General features: G+C 45.0%; 1 protein-coding gene across 1 annotated transcript in view; it reads left to right on the top strand.

The window, feature by feature from the left end:
* PSD2 (pleckstrin and Sec7 domain containing 2) overlaps positions 1-20,024 on the top strand; it is a gene marked incomplete at its 3' end in the record, with an annotated part of 54,273 nt that extends 34,249 nt beyond the window's left edge. The window contains 8 exon segments of the mRNA XM_080804478.1: positions 8,818-8,907; positions 10,824-10,867; positions 11,957-12,147; positions 12,323-12,393; positions 12,823-12,980; positions 13,906-14,050; positions 15,379-15,522; positions 19,815-20,024. Coding sequence (XP_080660604.1) covers positions 8,818-8,907; positions 10,824-10,867; positions 11,957-12,147; positions 12,323-12,393; positions 12,823-12,980; positions 13,906-14,050; positions 15,379-15,522; positions 19,815-20,024 — 1,053 coding nt within the window.
* Positions 20,025-20,344: the final 320 nt, after the last annotated feature.

Below are 20,344 nucleotides of genomic sequence, written 5' to 3'. Positions count from 1 at the left end.
TTAGCCCGGGGCCTGGCTGCAGTTCCATGAGCTCTCCAGAGGCTCTCCACGGGAGCGGCTTCCCCTGCTTGGAGCTGTCCCCCTTGCACTCCATGGTGGATGTGGGCATCTCGGGAAGGTGGGGCCTGCGAGGGCCCCAGAAACAGCTCCGGTTAGAGAGGGAATAAAACAGCTGGCAGAGGGGCTAGGTGCATGTTCTTCAGATGCACAATTTTCATAGATGTTTCATGTGGGCTTGTAAAGGAAGTCCATTCTGCAGCTGGTGCTTGTCATGTTCTGTATGTGTAGATAAGGTCAAGTCTTTTAATTGTGTCATGCAAGTCTTGTACATCCTTAGTTATTTTTTTTTTTATTGTGGCAAAGTACACATAACATACCATTTTAGCCATTTTGAAGTATGCAATTCAGTGGAATTAAGTACATTCACATGGTGTGCAATCATCACCACTCTATACTTCCAGAACTTTTTCATCACCCCAAAAGCAACCCTGTGCCCATTAGCAGTCACACCCCATTCTCTCATCCCTCCCACCCCTGGCAACCCTAATTTGCTTTCTTTTTCTTTGGATTTGCCTATTCTGTGTATTTCATGTGAATTTGGTCATACAATATGTGGCCTTTTGTGCCTGGTTTCTTTGACTTGCACTTGTTTTCAATGTTCGTCCACTTTCTAGCATGTGTCAATACTTCATTCTTTTTAGGACCAGATAACCTTCCACTGCATGATACACCACAGTTTGTTTATCCGTTTACCTGCCAATGGATATTTGGGTTGTTCCGCCTTCTGGGTATTGTGAATCATGCTGCTGTGAACATTTGTGTACCATTGTTGTTGTTGTTTGAACACTTGTTTTCAATTCCTAGGAATAGACTAGCTCCCTCACATGCGAATTCTGTGCTTAACTTTTTGAGGAACTGTGAAAATGTTTTCCATAGCGGCTGAGACGTTTTAAATTCCCGCCGCCAGTGTGTGAGGGTTTTAGTTTCTCCACATCCTCATTAACACTGCCTTTCCTGGGCGCGTCTGGTGGCTCAGTCGTTGGGTGTCTGCCTTAAGTCAGGGTCATGGGTCCTGGGATCGAGCCCTGCATCGGGCTCCCTGCTTCTCCCTCTCTCAATCCCCCTGCTTGTGTTCCCTCTCTGGCTGTCTCTCTCTGTCAAATAAATAAAATCTTTAAAACAAATAAATAGAAAACCCCACTCCTTGTCATTTTTAGGGATCAGCATCCTAGTGGGTATGAGGCGGTATCTCATTGTGGTTTCCATCTGCATTCCCCTGATGACTAGTGATGCTGGAGCATCTTTTCATGTTTTTGTTGGACATCTTTACGACTTCTTTGGAGAAATGTCTACTTGAGTAACTTGCCCATTTTTTTTTTCTGGATTTAAAAAAATTTATGTAACAATTATAGTAAAAAAAAATTTAATTTGTGGTGAAATATGCAGAGCATAAAAGTTACCATCTTATGTAGTTTAGTTCCATAGTGTTAAGTATATCACATTGCTATGCAAGTAACCTCCAGAACTTTTTTATCTCCCCAAACTGAAACTCTCTAGATAATAAACAACACCCACCCTCTACCTTGTGCTTGACAACTACTGTTCCATTCGATGCTTCTGTGAATTTGGCTACTCTAGATTCCTCAAACAAGAGGAGTCATAGAGAATTTATATTTTTGTGACTGATATATGCCACTTATCATAATGTCCTTGTGGTTCATCTATGTTGTAGCCTGTGACAGAATTTCTTTACTTTTTAAGGCTGAATAATACTCCATTGTCTGTATGTATCACATTTTGTTTATCCTTCTGTCTGCTTATGGACGCTTGGATTGCTCCTACCTTTTGGTTTCTGTGAATAATACTGCTATGGACATATGGATGTGTGGGTATTTCTTTGAGGCCCTGCTTTAAATTCCTTTTGGGTATATGCCCAGGAGTGGTATTGATGGATCATATGCTAATATCATTTTTCACTTTCTGAAAAACAGTCGTACTGTTTTCCAAAGTGACTGAGCCTTTTTATGTTCCCACCAGCACTGTACCAGTTTTCAATTTCTCCACATCCTTGCCAGCACTTGTTTTCTGTGTTTTGATAGTAGCCATCTTAATATCTTCTTGTGGTTTTGATTTGCCTTTCCCAAATGGTTAGTGATGTTGAGTGTCTTTTCATGTGCTTATTGATCATTTGTGTATCTTCTTTGGAGAAATGTCTATTTAAATCCTTAGCGGCACCTGGGTGGCTCAGTTGGTTAAGCCTCTGACTCTTGGTTTTGGCTCAGGTCGTGATCTCAGGGTTGTGAGATCAAACCCTATGGGGAGTTGATTGAGATTCTCTCCCTCTCCCTCTGCTCCTTCCCCTACCCCCCCACCCATGTGCTTTCTCTCGCAAATAAATAAATAAAATCCTTAATCCTTTGCTCATTTTTATTTTTTATTTTTCAAAGATTTGATTTAAAAATATTTTTATTTAAGAGTTTTTTTTAGAGCACACACGCATGTGGGAGTGCGGTTGGGTGAAGAGGCTGGGGAAGACAGAGGGGAAGAGAGAGAGAATCCTAAGCAGGCTCTACACTCAGTGCAAAGCCTAATGGGAGGCTTAATCTCATGACCCTGAGAACATGACCTTAGCTGAAATCAAGAGTCTTACACTTAACCAACTGAACCACCCAGGTGCCCTTTAAAGATTTTATTTTATTTTATTTTTAATGATTTTATTTATTTGACAGAGACACAGCGAGAGAGGGAACACAAGCAGGGGGAAAGGGAGAGGGAGAAGCAGGCTTCCTGCTGAGCAGGGAGCCGGATGCGGGCCTTGATCCCAGGACCCTGGGACCATGACCCAAGCTGAAGTCAGACCTTTAATGACTGAGCCACCCAGGTGCCCCTGAAGATTTTATTTTTAAGTGATCTCCACACCAATCATGGGGCTTGAACTCACAACCCTGAGATCCAGAGTCGAAGGTTCCACCAACTGAGCTAGCCAAGTGCCCCAATGGATTTGTTCATTATTAATTGCATCGTTTGTGTTTTTGTTGTTGAGTTTATATATTCTGGATATGGTACTCTTATCAGATATATGGTTAGCAGAAATTTTACCTGTTCTTTGGGTTGTCTTTTTACTCTCTTGATATATCTTTTGGTGCAGAAGTTTTTAATTTTTATGAAATTCAATTTCTCTGTTCTTTTTTTCCTTTTTGCTTGTACTTTTGGTGTCATTTAAGAAATCATTGCCAAAAAAAAAAAAAAAAGAAAGAAACCATTGCCAAATCCAAGGTTATGAAAATTTACTCCTATGTTTTCTTCTAAGAGTTTTATGGTGTTGACTGTTATGTTTTGATCTTTGATCCATTTTGAATTAATTTTTTTTAAGATTTTATTTATTTATTTGACAGACAGATCACAAGTAGGCAGAGAGGCAGGCAGAGAGAGAGAGGAGGAAACAGGCTCCCCGCTGAGCGGAGAGCCCGATGCGGGGCTCGATCCCAGGACCCTGGGATCATGACCTGAGCCGAAGGCAGAGGCTTTAACCCACTGAGCCACCCAGGCGCCCCATTGAATTAATTTTTATAAATGGAGTAAGGTAAGGGTCCAGTTTCATCCTTTTGCTGTGGATATCCAATTGTCCCAGCACCATTTGTTCAAGAGACCATTCTTTCTTCATTAGATGGTCTTGGTCATATTAATTGACCACAATATTACAATATATTAATATATCAAAGTAACACACTGTATACCTTAAACGGATGCAGTGTTTTATGTCAGATTTTTCAGTAAAAACCAGTTGATTGTCTAAAGATGTATGGCTTTATTTAGGGACTCTTAATTTAGTGTCATTGATCTATATGTCTATATTTATGCCAGTGCTGCACTGTCTTGATTATGTAGGTCTTTAGTAAGTTTTGGTATCAGGAAGTATGAGTCTTCTAACTTTGTTCTTTTCCAAGATTCTTTTGGGTATTGGGAACCCTTACAATTATATACGTATTTGAGTATAAGGTTTTACATTTCTACAAAAAAGGCCATTGGGATTTTGATAGGGATTGTATTGAATCTATAGATCAGTTTGGGGAGTATTACCATTGTAGCTAGATTAAGTCTTCCAATCCATGAATACCAGAGGTCTTTCTGTTTATTTAGGTCTTTAATTTCTTTTTGCAATCTTTTGTAGTTATCAGTATACAAGTCTTTTTATCTCCTTGGTTAAATTTATTTCTAAGTGTATAATTCTTCCTGATGTTACCGTAAATGAAATTGTTTTCTTTTTTTTTTTTATTTTTTATTTGACAGAGAGAGAAATCACAAGTAGGCAGAGAGGCAGGCAGATAGGAAGGAAGAAGCAGGCTCCCTGCTGAGCAGAGAGCCCGATGTGGGGCTCGATCCCAGGACCCTGGGATCATGACCTGAGCCGAAGGCAGAGGCTTAACCCACTGAGCCACCCAGGTGCTCCGAAATTGTTTTCTTAATTTCAGTTTGTGATTATTCTTTACTTAACATTGATTTTTATATGCTGATTTTGTATTTTGCAACTTTGCTGAATGTGTTCATTTTTTGGTTGTGTCCTTTAGGATTTTCTGTATACAAGGTCATGCCATCTATGAATAGAGATAGTTTTACTTCTTTCTAATTTGGATGCCTTTTACTTCTTTTGCTTGCCTAATTGCTCTGACCAGAACTGCTAGTACAATGTAGAGAACTGGGGAAAGTGGGCATTCTTGCTTTTTCCTAATCTCAGGGGGAAAGCTTTCAGTCTTTCATCATTGAGTTTGATGTTAACTGTGAATTTTCATAAATGCCTTTTATCATACTGAGGAAATTCTCTTCTATTCCTACTTTGTTCAGTGTTTTATTTTTATTTTTATCATGAAAGGAGTGTTGAATTTTGTGAAATATTTTTTTCTGCATCAATTGAGATGAACATGTGGCTTTCCTCCCCACCCTTCATTCTATTAATGTAGTGTATTACATTGTTAGATTTCTCTTTGTTGAATCACACTTGCATTACTGGGATACATTCCATTTGATCATGGTATATAATCCTTTCAAAATACTGCTGGATTCTGTTTATTAGTATTTTGTTGAGGGTTTTTGTATTTATATTTCTGGGGGATATCGTTATGTAGTTTTCTTGTGATCTTCTTTTTCTGGTTTTGTTATCAAGGTAATGTTGGCCTTAAAGAAGGAGTTAGGAAGTTTTCCTTCTTTGTCAATTTTTTGGTTGAGTTTGAGGAGTATTGGTGTTAATTGTTCTTTAAATGTTTGGTAAAGTTTACTACTGAAGTCATCTGGCTTTTGGCTTTTCTTTTGTGAGGTTTTTGTGATAATTGGTTCAATATTTTTACTTTTTTTTTTTAAGTTCTTATTTATTTATTTGAGAATGAGAGCATGAGCAGGGCAGGGTGAGAGGCAGAGGGAAAAGCAAACTCCCTGCTGAGCAGGGAACCTGATGCGGGTCTCGGTCTCTGGACTCTGAAATCATGACCTGAGTCGAAGGCAGATGATTAACCTACTCAGCCATCCAGGTGTCCTTCAATCTTTTTACTTCTTACAGATCTATTCAGATTTTCTATTTCTGCTTGAGCATTTTTAATAGTTTGTGTGTTTCCAGAATTCGTCCATTTTATCTAATTGTTGTTAATGAATTGTTTCGTATTTTTGTTCTTCTGTTACTGAGAGAGCAGTGTTAAAATTTCCAACCAAAATTGTGAAAGTATCTTTCTTTTTTTGGTTCTGACAATTTTTGTCTTTTATTTTTTGAGACTATGTTATTAGATGCATGCACATTTCAGATGCTTATATCATCTGGCCTTCTTATCACTATGAAATGTCTCTTTTCATCTCTAGTAAGGCTTCCTGTCTTCAAGTCTATTTTCTCAGATATTAGTGTGGTTATACTGGAGTTCTTTTGTTAGTGTTTGCATGTATATCTCTTTCCATCCTTTGTTTTTAAGTTTTCTGTCTCCTTATATTTAAAAGGTATGTCTTTTATGATACACTTTTAAAAAAAATCAAATCTGATAATCTTTGCCTCTTAATTTGGCCATTTAAAAAAAAAGATTTTATTTATTTATTTGAGAGAGAGAGAGAGAGAGAGCAGGAGCACAAGCCAAGGGAGTGGGAGAGGGAAAAGCAGGCTCCCCTGCAGAGCAGGGAGCCTGACACAGGGCTCCATCCCAGGACTCTGGGATCATGACCTGAGCCAAAGGCAGACATATGATGACTGAGCCACCTAGGTGTCCCATTAATTTGACCATTTAATGAATTACTAATATAATTAAATTAAAACCTACCAGGATACAACTTGTTTTCTCTGACTTACCATTCTATGTTCCTTTTTTTCTCCTTTCTTGCCTACTTTTGGATTATTTAAGCATTTTTTAGAATTCCCTTTTATCCTTTTAGCCTGTTAGTTCATTCTTTATGATTTCTTTTTGTTGTTTTCAGTGCATCCTAACTTATTAATGTATTTTTTCCAGTTCCTGAGCAATGAAATCACCTTAAAACAGTTTAACTCCATTTCTCCCTCTTAACTTGTATATTACTGTTGCCCTCTTACTTATATATTACTGTTGTCATCTTTTAAACTATTAGATCTTTCTCTATACTTTATTTCCCAGAAAACTAACTAATTAACTAACTTCCTTCCTTTATTCTTATTCCTATTCTTATTCTTCTGTAGACTCCATGCTCAATATGGAGCCCAACACAATCTTAAGACCTTGAACTCACAACCCTGAGATCAAGACTTGAGCCAAGATCCAGAGTCACTCAACCGTTTGAGCTACTCAGGTGCCCTTCCCCAGAAAACTTTCTTATCATATCATTGTTTTATATAATCAGTATTCATTTGGATGTAGCCATCCTTTTTGTTACTCTTCATTCCTTTCTGCTTCTTCATGCTTCCATCTGGGATAATTTTCCTTCTGCCAGAAAAATCCCTTTAGTATTTCCTTTCTTAATTTCAACATTTGTATTAAAGTCTGACTGGGGTGTTTCCCCAGGGCCCCTCATCCTTGGTGGGCTCTGAATTCCCATTTTTGTTCCTCAGTCCTGCTGACTGTTCAGTTGCTCACCCTTTTGGCCACTGCTTGTGAACCAGCAAATGCTTCAGGTAGGAAAGCTTCTCCTTATGGGGCTCACATCTCCATGCTTCCCTTCTTCCAGGATCTTTACCCTTGAAGTTCCCACTGCTCTTACATTTCTTTAGTGCCTTCACCCAGAAGTTTTGATATTTTGACCAGCACTTGTTTCAGTTAGGAACATTCATTTGCAGCAAGTTAGCCTGTCATTTCTGGGATTGAAAATCTTGCCTGGTAATTTTTTTTTTATTTTGAATTCCTGAGGTGGCTGGGGGAAGTTCAGTGTGTGGAACCCAGACATTATTGCCTCATATCCCTCTATTATGAATGCACACATAAGTGGCAGCATATGAAAATACATATATTACATATATGTATGTATAAAATATCCACATAAATATATGAAATATACTATATCACGGCGCAGGTAGGATGTCTCCTTAACCTTTTGGAAAGGTGTAGAAAATTCTTGCTTGTCAGCTACTGATAAAGCCTTATATCCTTGTTTCCTGGATTATTTTCTGTGGTATGTGAATGTCCCACATGATGTTAATAGATTCTCCTTGTTAAAATGCTGACAAGGTCAATGAATTTGAGAGGCTGTACATGGAATCCTTCCTTTGGAGACTCTCAATGCACACAATCATATTAAAGACTCTGAAACATGTAAATAAACTTATTTTATTATGAAGTCTTTTTGTGGGGCCAATACCTATTCCCATCTGTAGTTAGGTCTTGGAAAATAGTCTCTTATAGCCAACCTAAATCCACAAACTCCTACACCAATAAGTATCTAGTGTTCAAGGGTCTTTGTCTTCACAAAGGTGAAGTGCCACTCAGTGTGTCCTGAGACATGGATATTGCAAGAAGAATCTGAAAGTATGCACATCAGGTGTTGGGTTTGGAGGGCTGGAGCCCCTCTGCTATTCAGTGGTTTAAAAAATGCAGAACTTGGGGTATAGTCATTTACAGCTCTTTGTCTTTTTGTGCCTTCTGGAGTGAGGCCATCTGCTCGGGTTCCCTCGGTCCCAGCCCAGCTCAGCATGGGGTACCCATGTGTATTGGTGGAAATTGATTTTTGATTCTCTTAAGACAAACCTCTCCCTCACTTCACCTACCTCTTGGAGGTCTTGCCGCCCCTCTGTACAGGTGAGAGGGTGAGACAATTGTGACGGAATACACAGAGCTTCTGCTCAGCAGCCAAGAGGCCTGGGTTCAAGTCCTGGTGCTGTGTGACCTTGGGAGAGTTAACCATGGAGTAGCGGGTGAGAGCATGGGCTTTGGTGTCAGACACACTCAGCCCTTCCACTTCCTTGCTGTGTGATCATGGGCACATCACTTCACCTTCCTACATCTCAGTTTCCTTACCTGTCAAATGGGGATAATAGTAACACCCACCTCACTTTCTCCTTGTTATGAAAAGGAAATAAAATAATGCATGTCAAGTACAATACCTGAAACATTCTAGGCACCTGGCAGATGTCATCTGTTATGTTATTTAATTCAACCTGATTCCATCTGGGTTTGAGGAAAATTCCCAACTTCTCATTGAGGATCACATAGAATCTTGAAAGTGAAAAAGAGTTTCGTGAATTCTTGGACACAAAGGGAATTCTAGGCAGTATTTTTCATTACTACCCTTGATGCTCCTTCATCACTTTTGGCTGGGCAGGGCAGGGTGTGGGGATCATACCTGCCTTCAACCCTGTTCTCAGGCAGAACCATTTCTCCGTTACAGAACATTGGCAAAAAGATGTCCTGCCAGCAATTCATTGCCAACTTGGACCAGCTGAATGATGGCCAAGACTTTGCCAAAGACCTGCTGAAGGTAAAACCTGTTGAGTTCCCATTCCCCGAAATGTACCTGGAGCACGTGGGGAGGAGAGAGGTCTCTGCTCTACTACATCCTGACAGTCTAGATTTAAAAAAAACCAAAACCCAAAAAACCTTCTACATCGGGGGCACATGGGTCATTCAGTTGGTTACGTGTCTGATTCTTTTTTTTTTTTTTTTTTGGTGTCTGATTCTTGATTTCAGCTCAGGTCATGATCTCAGGGCTGTGAGATCGAGCCCTGCTTTGGGCTCCACACTCAGCAAGGAGACTGCCTAAGATTCTCTCTCTCCCTTTCCTTCTGCCCCTCCCCTCCTCAAATAAATACATAAATCTTAAAAAAAAAAAAAAAGTAATCTCTACACCGAACATGGGACTCGAACTCATGACCCCGAGATCAAGAGTCACATGTCCTACTGACTGAACCAGCCAGGCCCTTCCAGAAGTCTACGTTTTTAATACTGGGGTCAGGGCCACCATGACTTTGGGATAGAGTTAGTGACCATCCAGTTCAACATTTGACTGTTACCTGTTCCCTGAGTTAGACAGAGGGGTACACTTTATGAGATTTGTTTTAATACTCCATTCTCTTCATTGCTGTCACAGTAACCCTCAAAGCTACCAACAGTTGTCATATCTGCCACTGCCATCATCACTACCTTTATCTCCACCACCACCATCACCACAAATGTCATTGTCATCATCACAGGGAAAAACTCACCCATTTCTCCAACATCACCAGGAATTAAGGGATTCTAGTTTTCCCCTAAAGCTGAAGCCCAGGGTGGAACTCTGGCCTCTTAGGCCTGGTCGGTTCTCTGCCTTGGAGGAAGAGGGGCAGGTTTTTTGGGGGGTAAATGAGGAGTTCAGTTTTATTTTTTAAAGATTTTTTTAAGAGAGAGAGTGTGAGAGTGAGCAGGAAGAGGGGCAGAAGGAGAGGGAGAGAGAGAATCTTTTTTTTTTTTAATTTTTAAAAAATTTATTTATTTTATTTATTTGACAGAGATCACAAGTAGGCAGAGAGGCAGGCAGAGAGAGAGGAAGGGAAGCAGACTCCCTGCTGAGCAGAGAGCCCCATGTGGGGCTCTATCCCAGGATCCTGGGATCATGACCTGAGCCGAAGGCAGAGGCTTTAACCCACTGAGCCACCCAGGCACCCTGGAGAGAGAGAGAATCTTAAGCAGGCTCCACACCCAGCACAGAGCCTGATGCAGGGTTTGCTCTTACCACCCTGAGATCATGACCTGAGCTGAAATCAAGAGTCAGATACTCAACTGACTGAGCCACCCAGGTGTCCTGATGAGTTCAGTTTCAGATAGTGGGTTTGAAGGATATGATGATACCAGGTAGGAAGTTGGATAGTGGGTCTGGAGGCCAAAAAATAGGACATTGTCTCCATCACTCTTCTTATCATAATTATCTTCTTCACCATCAAGAAGGGCTTGTTAAGAATGTATTTGTAAGTGAGACTAAATAATCCCAGTCCCAACACCCACCTATTCACTTCTCCCCATCTACCCATTCACCCAACCTCACATGCCCCCATCCTTTTATCCATTCACCTATCCAGAAAATCATTCACCTGCCCCTCCTCCCACACATTCACCCATCATCCACACATACATCTCCTACACCCTTGAACACTCTCCTACCCACTCATTTCCCCACCCATCTACCTACCCACCAACCTATCTATCCAACTCTTCCTCAAATCTATACACCCATTCATCTAAACAATCATCTACCCACCCATCCCTCATTCATTCGCCCATCCAACAGTTGTGAATCATACATTTATTTTGTCCCACTGACTAGAAAGTTGCTTCCTCACTGCAACCACATTACTAAAGGTTGATGGAGATTTCTGTGACTCTTCATCTGAACTCCTCTCTTTCTCTTTTCCTCTGTCCCAGACCCTTTACAACTCTATCAAGAATGAAAAGCTGGAATGGGCCATGTGAGTAGTACCCATGGGCACAGGTATAGGGAAAGTGAATCACTGGGAAGGAGAAGGGGGAGTGGCTGACGGTGCCTGGAGGGCACGCCTGTCACTCTCCATGGTGCTGATTTCTCCCAACCCACAGCTCTGGTGACCCCTGTCCAGCTGGCCAGCACCAGGTGTTAAGTTCCCCTTAGGGTACATTTTCTGTCTTGATAAAAAGTGTACAATGTTAAACTTGTATGGAATTAATTAAACTGTGACTTTAGTTTCATGATGTCCACAACTTATTTTCTGTACTGGGGATATTGGCACTATTCCAATGATGATAGCTCTTCCCGTTTTGGGAGGTAGGCAGACAGGAGGCACGAATCCCCCTATAACACTAAGAATATGACCATATTTATGTAGTGACTGTTCTTGGCAGTAGAGAGAGGTGGTTGTCTGCCAACTTCTTCCCCTGCAAAGGCAGTGAGACCTGGAGGTGCCCAGCCATCTGGAAAGAGGTGTGGTGACCTTGCTGGGTCAGGAGACTGAGAGGCTCCTGGGGAAAGTGGCTGCCCCAGCCTCCTGTGTTCCCCAGGGCAACCTTGGTCTTTGGGTTCATGTAGAGGTCACACATGTAAGGATTGTTAGGAAGCCCAACAACCCTGGGAAGAGCTGACATTTTCTCCCAGGGCTCTAATTGGGAACCTAAACTTTAGGGCCCTCATCTACTGGCCCAGGGCCAGCTCAGACAGTGTCTGTGGGGCTTGGGCAGCCACTTCAGTCTGGCTATGGGTCACTGCTCCCTGGGACTGGGCTTTCAGGGTTGGAAAGAGGAGAAGAAAGACCAGGAATAAAACTAGTAAGGTCTCCAACTTTGTGGTCAATGGTAAGCATTAGAGAGAGCTTGGAGGCCAAGAATCACAGCTCAGAGGACTTGGGTCAGAAGTGAAGAGTGAGGGGACGGATCAAAGATCTGGATCTGTGATCTGGAATCAGAACCTTCTTATCTCTCCTCATTACCTCTGACTCTTTCCTAGAGATGGGTTGGTGGGGAGAGAACATGTCCATGTGGGGCTAAGGCTTCCATGGAGATGGTGCTCAGGCCTAGCATTTTCCTAGTGATGAGGACGAGCTGAGGAAATCACTGTCTGAGCTGGTGGATGACAAGTTTGGGACAGGCACCAAGAAAGTGACACGGATCTTGGATGGTGGCAACCCCTTCCTGGATGTCCCACAGGCTCTCAGTGCTACCACCTACAAGCATGGTGTGCTGACTCGGAAGACTCACGCCGACATGGATGGCAAGAGGAGTGGGTGTCAGGCGGGGGAAGGGGCACGGGGAGGGATGCTAGTTCAGGGGAGAGGTGCTGGTTCCCATAGTCACTGCTCTAGGGTTGCACACCCTGGTAGACATGTAGGGGCATGCAGGGGAGGAGATATCGGGCTGCATAGTTGTGGCTGCACTACCCATACCCCCATCCCTAGCACCCCGTGGGAGGCGTGGCTGGAAGAAATTCTACGCGGTGCTCAAAGGGACCATCCTGTATCTACAGAAGGTGAGAGACTGCCCCAGAGCCCTTACCCAGGAAGGGTCAGTGCTGTCCTTCAACCGACCCCTGTCTAGTGGTGCCCAGAGTGGCAGGACCTGGGGCTTAGGCAGATGCTGAGTCCTTCCCCCATTAAAGCCTGACTCGGGCTCACAGAGCTTCGGGTTTTCCGGGAGGAATCTTTCAAATACCCAGGGGCTCAGAAGATACACAGTGGAAGCTCTGAGCTTTGGGACAAACCAGGCTGTGGAGAGGCGTGGCTGGTGGGCTTTGTTGGGGTGGGCACGGTACCACAGTGGCAAGAGCTAAAGAATGGAGGGAGTGAAGGGACAGGAGTGACAGCACGAGGGAGGGATGGCGAGGGTGGAGGAAGTGTAGGTTAGTGAACCCAAGCCTGGTGATGACAGAGGCTTGCCTGCCCCTGGCCCACCTGTCCAGGATGAATACAGGCCTGACAAAGCTCTGTCCGAGGGCGACCTGAAGAATGCCATTCGCGTGCACCATGCTCTGGCCACCAGGGCCTCCGACTACAGCAAGAAGTCCAATGTGCTCAAGCTGAAGACAGCTGACTGGAGGGTCTTCCTCTTCCAGGCACCGTAAGTAGGAGTGGGAGCCCCTCCCTCCCACCCTGGGCTCAGGGCCTACAGCCTTGACTGACTGCACCCTGCTCCTCACCTGCCTTAGGTGAGGTGCTGTCGGCTTGCCCTCATGTCAGCCATAAGAGTGAGTTTGTCTGCGTGGCACAGACTGACAGCTGGGGTCCCCTGAAGTACAGGTTCTCAAGTGTGGGCCTGTCAGCATCTCCTGGAAACGTGTTAGAAATGCAGTTTTTCTGGCCCCACATAGACCTACTGAATCAGAAGCTGTGGGGCTGGGCCAGCAGTTGTGTTCTAACAGGCCAAACATTCTGGTGCACACTGAAGTCCCTACATCAGGGCAAATGGGGTCGTAATGAATCTTCCCTCACTGTAAATCAGGGTGGGGAAATGAATGGGAAAGACTCGGCTTACAGTGTCCCTGGAAGGCCTTCTGTCCACTCCTCTACACCTTATTCTGTGACTTGAGATTGGAGTTTCATATGTCAGAGGACCTTAAAAGCAGAGAGGCTGGTAGATGACCTCTCAGGATGGGAGTGGGCATTGTGGGCGAGGTAGTGGGGCAGGGACCAGAGGCCTGAGTGGGGATACCCCTTGCCTGTTGCCTCTAGGATACCCAGAGATCCAGGGATCAGTCTGGGCCCACTGACCCATGACTGTTAACTCTGGACCTGGACAACTTTCTTTCCATGTGAAAATCCAGGTCTTAACCCAGAAGCTGGGACAGAGGCGAGCTCCCTACACAGACTTGACCGGACCCATCCAGCCCCCATTCTGCCATCTCCCCTCACTCCTTTGTCCCCCTTTGTGAAAGGAGTAACTCCCACCCTGTGCCAGGATAGCAGTGGGTCCTGGGTGCTGGGTGGGGGACAGGGAGTCCTATTGTGAGGAGCTGGTGCCCTCTCCCCTCTCCTCCTGTCCCCAGGAGCAAGGAAGAAATGCTGTCCTGGATTCTTAGGATCAACCTGGTAGCTGCCATCTTCTCAGCCCCCTCCTTCCCTGCTGCTGTCAGCTCCATGAAGAAGTTCTGTCGGCCCCTGCTGCCCTCTTGCACCACTCGCCTCTGCCAGGTATGATCTCCTGGGACCCCAACACCACCTCCTCAGGCTGCGTCCAGCACCTCTCCCCCCTGGCGCCATTCAGCAGTCTCTACCTCATCTCCTATATGGTGCCTGGTCTTGGGCTAAGAGACAGGGTGAAGAGACAGATCTTCTCCATTCCCATTGCACCCCATGCCCATTTACAGATGGGAAGACTGAGGCCACCCTCAGTGGGGTGGATAATATAGGCACCACACAGAGGCCTGCATTCTTCTCTGCCAATGGTGTGATAGCCTATCGATGTCATTGTGGGTCTTGGGCATGGTGCATGTCTGAGCTTGGATGTGAGAGACTGTGTGTGTCACAGGAAACCAGGGATGGGCTGTGTCACAGGGAGACAGGCTGGGTCCTCATCTAGGGCTCTTTTGCTCTTCTAACTTACCCTCAAGTATTTTATTTGTAATCCTAAAAAAACTCTTGCTCATCAGTACTTGAGTTTTTCAGGGGTTTTCTGGAGAGGAGAGGATACATGGTGGAGCACCCCTTGGGAGGCGGAGGGCAGGAGGAGCTCCATACTTCCTGTCTTTGTCAGAGCCCCTTTCATAGCGGGCCCTTGTCCTGGGTCTCTCTGCTGAGCCCCTCAACCACAGCTTCTGCCCAGAGCCCCTGTGCGCGTGCAGACGGTGCCCACACACACACAGCCCACGCATGCGTTTACCATATGGGGACTTGGTGTGCACATGTACATGCACACCTGCTGGGTACACACACCCCCACTGCACACATGCATCACACACATGCACACACATGCAGCTTGTTGCCCACACAGAACCAAGTGGTCTGCCTGTACTTTGGTGGGTGAGACATATGTGCGCACTTGTCCGTGAGTGACAGTGTCTCTGACTGTCTGCGTGTGACTCTGGGACTTTGACCATCATGTGTGCCTGGGCAAGAATCCAAGAGAATGTGTGCCTCGTATGGAGCCAGGCGTAGCCATGGCCAGACTGTCCCTTAGTCCACTGTGTTTGTGTGTGCATGTGTGAGTCCATATGAACCAGTGCAGGGGGCTGGTTCTGGTGGGATGGTGTGTCTGTGTCAGGTGTCCGTGTGGGCCTTCTAGCGTGATGGTCTCTCATCTCCCGAGCCTGCTGTGGATTTATTTAGGAGGGCGGATGCCAGTGAAAGCAAGGCGGGAAGGAGGAAGGTGGAGGACCACTCCCTTAGGTCCCCCACATACTTGATGACACTGGCCAGGCCTCAGTTTCCCTTTGCGGAAGCAGATCCAGCATGACAGGTGCAGACTCACGTCTATGACATCTTGAGAGTGGGACCTCATAGTCCGGGACTTGTCTTTGCAGGAGGAGCAGCTGCGTTCTCATGAGAATAAGTTGAGGCAGGTGACTGCGGAGCTGGTTGAGCACAGGTGTCACCCCATCGAGAAGGGCATCAAGTCCAAGGAGGCTGAGGAGAACCGGCTGAAGGAGCACTATCTCACTTTTGAGGTGGGTTCTACTTGGGGGCTATTGCGAAGGACAGGGCGGGGGCAGAAGGAGGAAGCCAGCTCTCCTCCCTCTCCTGTCACCGATATCATTCTGCAGCTGGGGGCTCCTGGTTTGAGGGTTCTCCACTTTGGGAGCTCTCCTGAGGCAGTCATGAGCCATGCAGGGCCTCCTGTGGGCCAGGCTGTGCAGTCTGGCTGCCAGTTGTTCATCAAACAGTTGTGCCTCACTTGTGTCTTTCAAAGAGCACAAGTTGGCCCCCACTCTTCTCCAAGGCCCTCCTCACTTCCATACCCCCCCACGACCCAGCCTCTCAGAGAGCTGTTACAACAAAACCATAAACAGCTCAAGCCCACCTGCACGACCTATCCCAGTTTTGTCTCCCTTTCCTTTCCACAGATGTTTATCAGGCACAGCAACTAAGTTCTCCCTCCTCTCCATCTTGCCTCTCCCTGGCCCCCACCCTGATTCTGCCTCCTGATGCTCTGTAAATGGGGCTGATGGAGCATAGCCTTCATCAGGTGAACGAGAGGGGGCCAGCCTTGGGGAGGGAGGCAGGAACCACTTGTCCCTTTTGGACTGGGCTTTGTATTAACCTGCTGGGGGCGTGGACCATATAGAGGCTTAGACTGAACCTTTGGGGCAGGAAAGGCAGGAAGTCACCGATCTCAGTCTCTGCATTTCTACATTTATTTTCTATTGAAGTGTGAGGAAGAGAGGAGAGTTCCCAGGGAAGATCCTGACCTTTCAAAAAACAAAGCGGTACAGCTTTCAAAATCTTCTCAGACCCACTCTCTCTGCAATGTTAAAAAAAAAAGAGAGAGAGAGAGAGATGACAAAAGCTACAGTGAACTCATCTCTTGTCAGTTGTCAGCACGATTCCCTTGTACTGATTGATTTAATCCTCATGTAGAAATGGGTTATTATCTGCATTTTACAGATGGGAAAATTGAGGCTTGGAGAGGGCAGGCCACTTCCTTGAGGTAACGGTTAAGAAGTGTAGGAGCCAGGATCCTAGCCTAAACGACTGAGTGTGACTCTGGCATTCTGGTCTTTCTCACTTACCCTGGCTGAACTGGGGGAGTGTGGAGGGAGGGGAGGTGAAGCCCAGCAGTGAAGGGTCTTTCTGCTCATGTGGCAGAGTCGGTGAGGACAGTGTGTTCTCACTGTTCGTCTTTGCTTCTTCTAGGACCTCAGCCTCTCCTGACTGTGTGAGGGCTGGAAGCTCAGAGTCAGGCCCTCAGTTACAGTCGGCCAAATTTCCCTCCTAAATGTTTACCGATTTATAACACTTTTTTTTTTTTTTTGAGAGAGAGGGGTGGGGGAAGGGGCAGAGGGAGAGAGACAATCTTTATTTTTTTTAATTTAAATTCAATTAGCCAACATATAGTACATTATTAGTTTCAGATGTAGAGTTCACTAATTCATCAGTTTCATGTAACACCCACTGTTTATCATGTCATGTGCCATCCTAATGCCTGTCACCCAGTACCCCATACCCTCACCCACCTCCCTGGGAGAGAGAGAATATTTATCTATCTATCTATCTATCTATCTATCTATCTATCAGACAGAGATCACAAGTAGGCAGAGAGGCAGGCACAGAGAGAGAGAGGAGGAAGCAGGCTCCCTGCTGAGCAGAGAGCCCGATGCGGGGCTCGATCCCAGGACCCTGAGATCATGACCTGAGCTGAAAGCAGAGGCTTTAACCCACTGAGCCACCCAGGTGCCCCGGAGAGAGAGAATCTTAAGCAGGCTCCACACCTAGCATGGAGCCCAACACAGGGATGGATCTCACAACCCTGAGATCATGACCTGAGCTGAAATCAAGAGTCCAATGGTTCATGACTGAGCCACCCAGCACCTCCCCACCCCAGGTTTATAATACTTTAATTTAAAAAAAATTTTTTTTGAGAAGATTTTATTTATTTGCCAGAGAGAGAGAGAGAACACACAAGCAGGCAGAGGCAGCGAGAGAAGCAGGTTCCCTGCCGAGCAAGGAGCCCAATGTGGGACTCGATCCTAGGACCCTGGGATCATGACCTGAGCCGAAGGCAGTGGCTTAACCAACTGAGCCACCCAGGCGTCCCTATAATATTTTAAATAGCTCATGAATGTACTTCTCTGTTCATGTTACTCACTGGCAGTGGACACTCCTGAATGTTTTAATCACCAAACTTATAGGTTTAGTAAGGGGTATCTCATTGCTATTTTAATTTGAATTAAAAATTCTTTAATTGTACAGGGCACCTGGCTGGCTCAGTTGGTTGAGCATCTGCCTTGGGCTCAGGTCATGATCCTGGGGCCCTGGGTCAGCAGGGAGACTGCTTCTCCCTCTTGTCCCTGCTCATGTTCTCTATCTCTGTCTCTCTCTCTCAAATAAATAAATAAAATCTTAAAAAATTTTTAAAAATTGTAAATACACATAGCATAAAATTTATCATGTTAACCATTTTTAAATGTGTAGTTCAGTAGTATTAAGCCTACTCACACTGTTGTGCTTCCGATCTCCAGAACTTTTTCATATTCCCAAACTGAATCTCTGTACCCATCAAAGAGCAACTCTTCTCCAGCTCCCCCTGCCCCATCCTTGGCAAACAGTGTTCTAGTTTCTGTCTCTCCAGACTCCTCTAGTTACTGCATATTAGTGGAATAATACAGAATTTGTGTTTTTGTGGCTGACTTATGCTCAAGTTTATCCATGTTGCAGCATGTGTTAGAATTTCCTTCCTTTTTAAGGCTGAATACTATTCCATTGTATGTAGATACCACATCTTCTTTATCTTTTCATCTGCTGCTGGACATTTGGGTTGCTTTCATCTTTTGGCTTTTGTAAATAGTGTTGTTATGAACTTGGATATGCACATATTTCTGAGACCTGCCTTAAATTCTTTTGGGTATATACTTAGAAGTGGTACTGCTGGAGTACAAGGCAATATTATTTTTAATTTGCTGAAGAACAACCATACTGTTTCCTTTTTTGGAAAAAAATATTTTTTATTAGAGTATGACAGAGAGAGAGAAGGAGAGAGAGGATTTCAAGCAGACTTCCCAGTGAGCACGGAGCCCTGTGGGGGGCTCCATCTCATTGACCCTGGGATCATGACCTGAACCAAAATCAAGAGCCACCAGGCGCCCCCAGACTGTTTCCTACGGCGGTGGGCCATGGTTCCCACCAGCAGCACACGAGGGTTCTAATCTTCCTACACCTTCACCAACACTCACTCTCTGACTTTTCTCTTATAGTAGATGTTCCAGTGGGTGTGAGAGGGTATCTCTTTGTGGTTTTGAGGTGCATTTCCCTGATGATGAGTGGTGTTGAATGTCATTTTATGAGCTTATTGACTATTTGTATGTCTTCTTTGGAGAAATGTCTAAGGTATTTGCCCTTTTTAAGTTGGGTTGTATTTCTGTTGTTGAATTGTAGGAGTTTTTCATATATTCTGGATAGAAGACCCTTATCAGAGGATTTGCAAATATTTTTTTCCATTCTGTGGATTGCCTTTTCACTCTATTGATTGTCCTTTGATACACATGAGATTTTTTTTAAAAAGATTTTATTTAGGGGCACTTTTACCTTTATTTTAAAGATTTTTTTTTATTTATTTATGAGAGAAAGAAAGAGAACACAAGCAGGGGGCGGGGCAAAGGGAGAGGGAGAAGCAGACTCCCCACTGAAGCAGGGAGCCTGATGGGGGTGGGTCAATCCAAGACCCTGGGATCATGACCTGAGCTGAAGACAGACCCTTAACTGACTGAGCCACCCAGGTGCCCTGATACACAAGAGTTTTAAATTTTGTAATCCCATCTGTCAACTTTTATTTTGGTTGTCTGTACTTTTGCTGTCATACTCATCATTGCCCCTTAACTTGAATTTTTAAAATTAGGAGTTAAAGTTCTGTGTATGCCCCTTCCCTATTTTTTTTTAAAGATTTTATTTATTTATTTGACAGACAGAGATCACAAGTAGGCAGAGAGGCAGGCAGAGAGAGAGGAGGAAGCAGGCTTCCTGCTGAGCAGAGAGTCTGATATGGGGCTCCATCCCAGGACCCTGGGATCATGACCCAAGCCGAAGGCAGAGGCTTTAACCCACTGAGCCACCCAGGCACCCCACCCCTTGCCTATTTTTAAATTGGATTGTTTATCTCCTTTTTATTGATTTGTGAGAGCACTCTGAATATTAAGGAAATTAGTCTTTTGTCACATAAGGTCCAAATACTTTTTTTTTTTTTTTTTTTGCATTTTCTTGTTTGTCCTTTGACTTTGTTTTTGGCCTTTCTCTGCCTTTTTTCTAGAAAAGCCGTTATGAGACCTATATCCACCTCCTGGCTGTGAAAATCAAAGTCGGCTCAGACGACCTGGAGCGGATTGAGGCCCGACTGGCCACTCTGGAAGGGGATGACCCTTCTCTGCGCAAGACACACTCAAGCCCCGCCCTCAGTCAGGGCCACGGGACTGTGACTGGCAGCAGAGCTACAAAGGATACCACGGGGCCTGACACTTAGCTGGTGTGGATGGGCAGGCCCCAGAGGCAGGCAAATGTCCCTAGAGGGGTCAGTGAGCACAATTCCAGCCAGGGGCCACTGGCGCCAGCTCCAGGCAGTTGACAGGCAGCCAGAGGGGTGTGGAGAGCCCTGTGGCCCAGAGAGATGGAGATGTTCTTTGTGGCGCTGATCTTCTTGCTTCCTGGGGTTGATCTGGGCCTCAGACCTTCTCTCCAGCCCTCACATTCCTCTCTACCACCAAGCCTCATTGTCTAGGCCTGTTGTGTGCATGCTCTAGCCACGATTTCACTGGAGGAGAAGGAAGGGCAGCTGGCTTTGCA

This window comes from Martes martes (genome assembly GCF_963455335.1).
Source record: "Martes martes genome assembly, chromosome: 5".
Lineage (NCBI taxonomy): Eukaryota > Metazoa > Chordata > Mammalia > Carnivora > Mustelidae > Martes > Martes martes.
The sequence above is the reverse complement of the archived record's forward strand: the minus strand, read 5'-3'. Positions and strand labels throughout refer to the sequence as shown.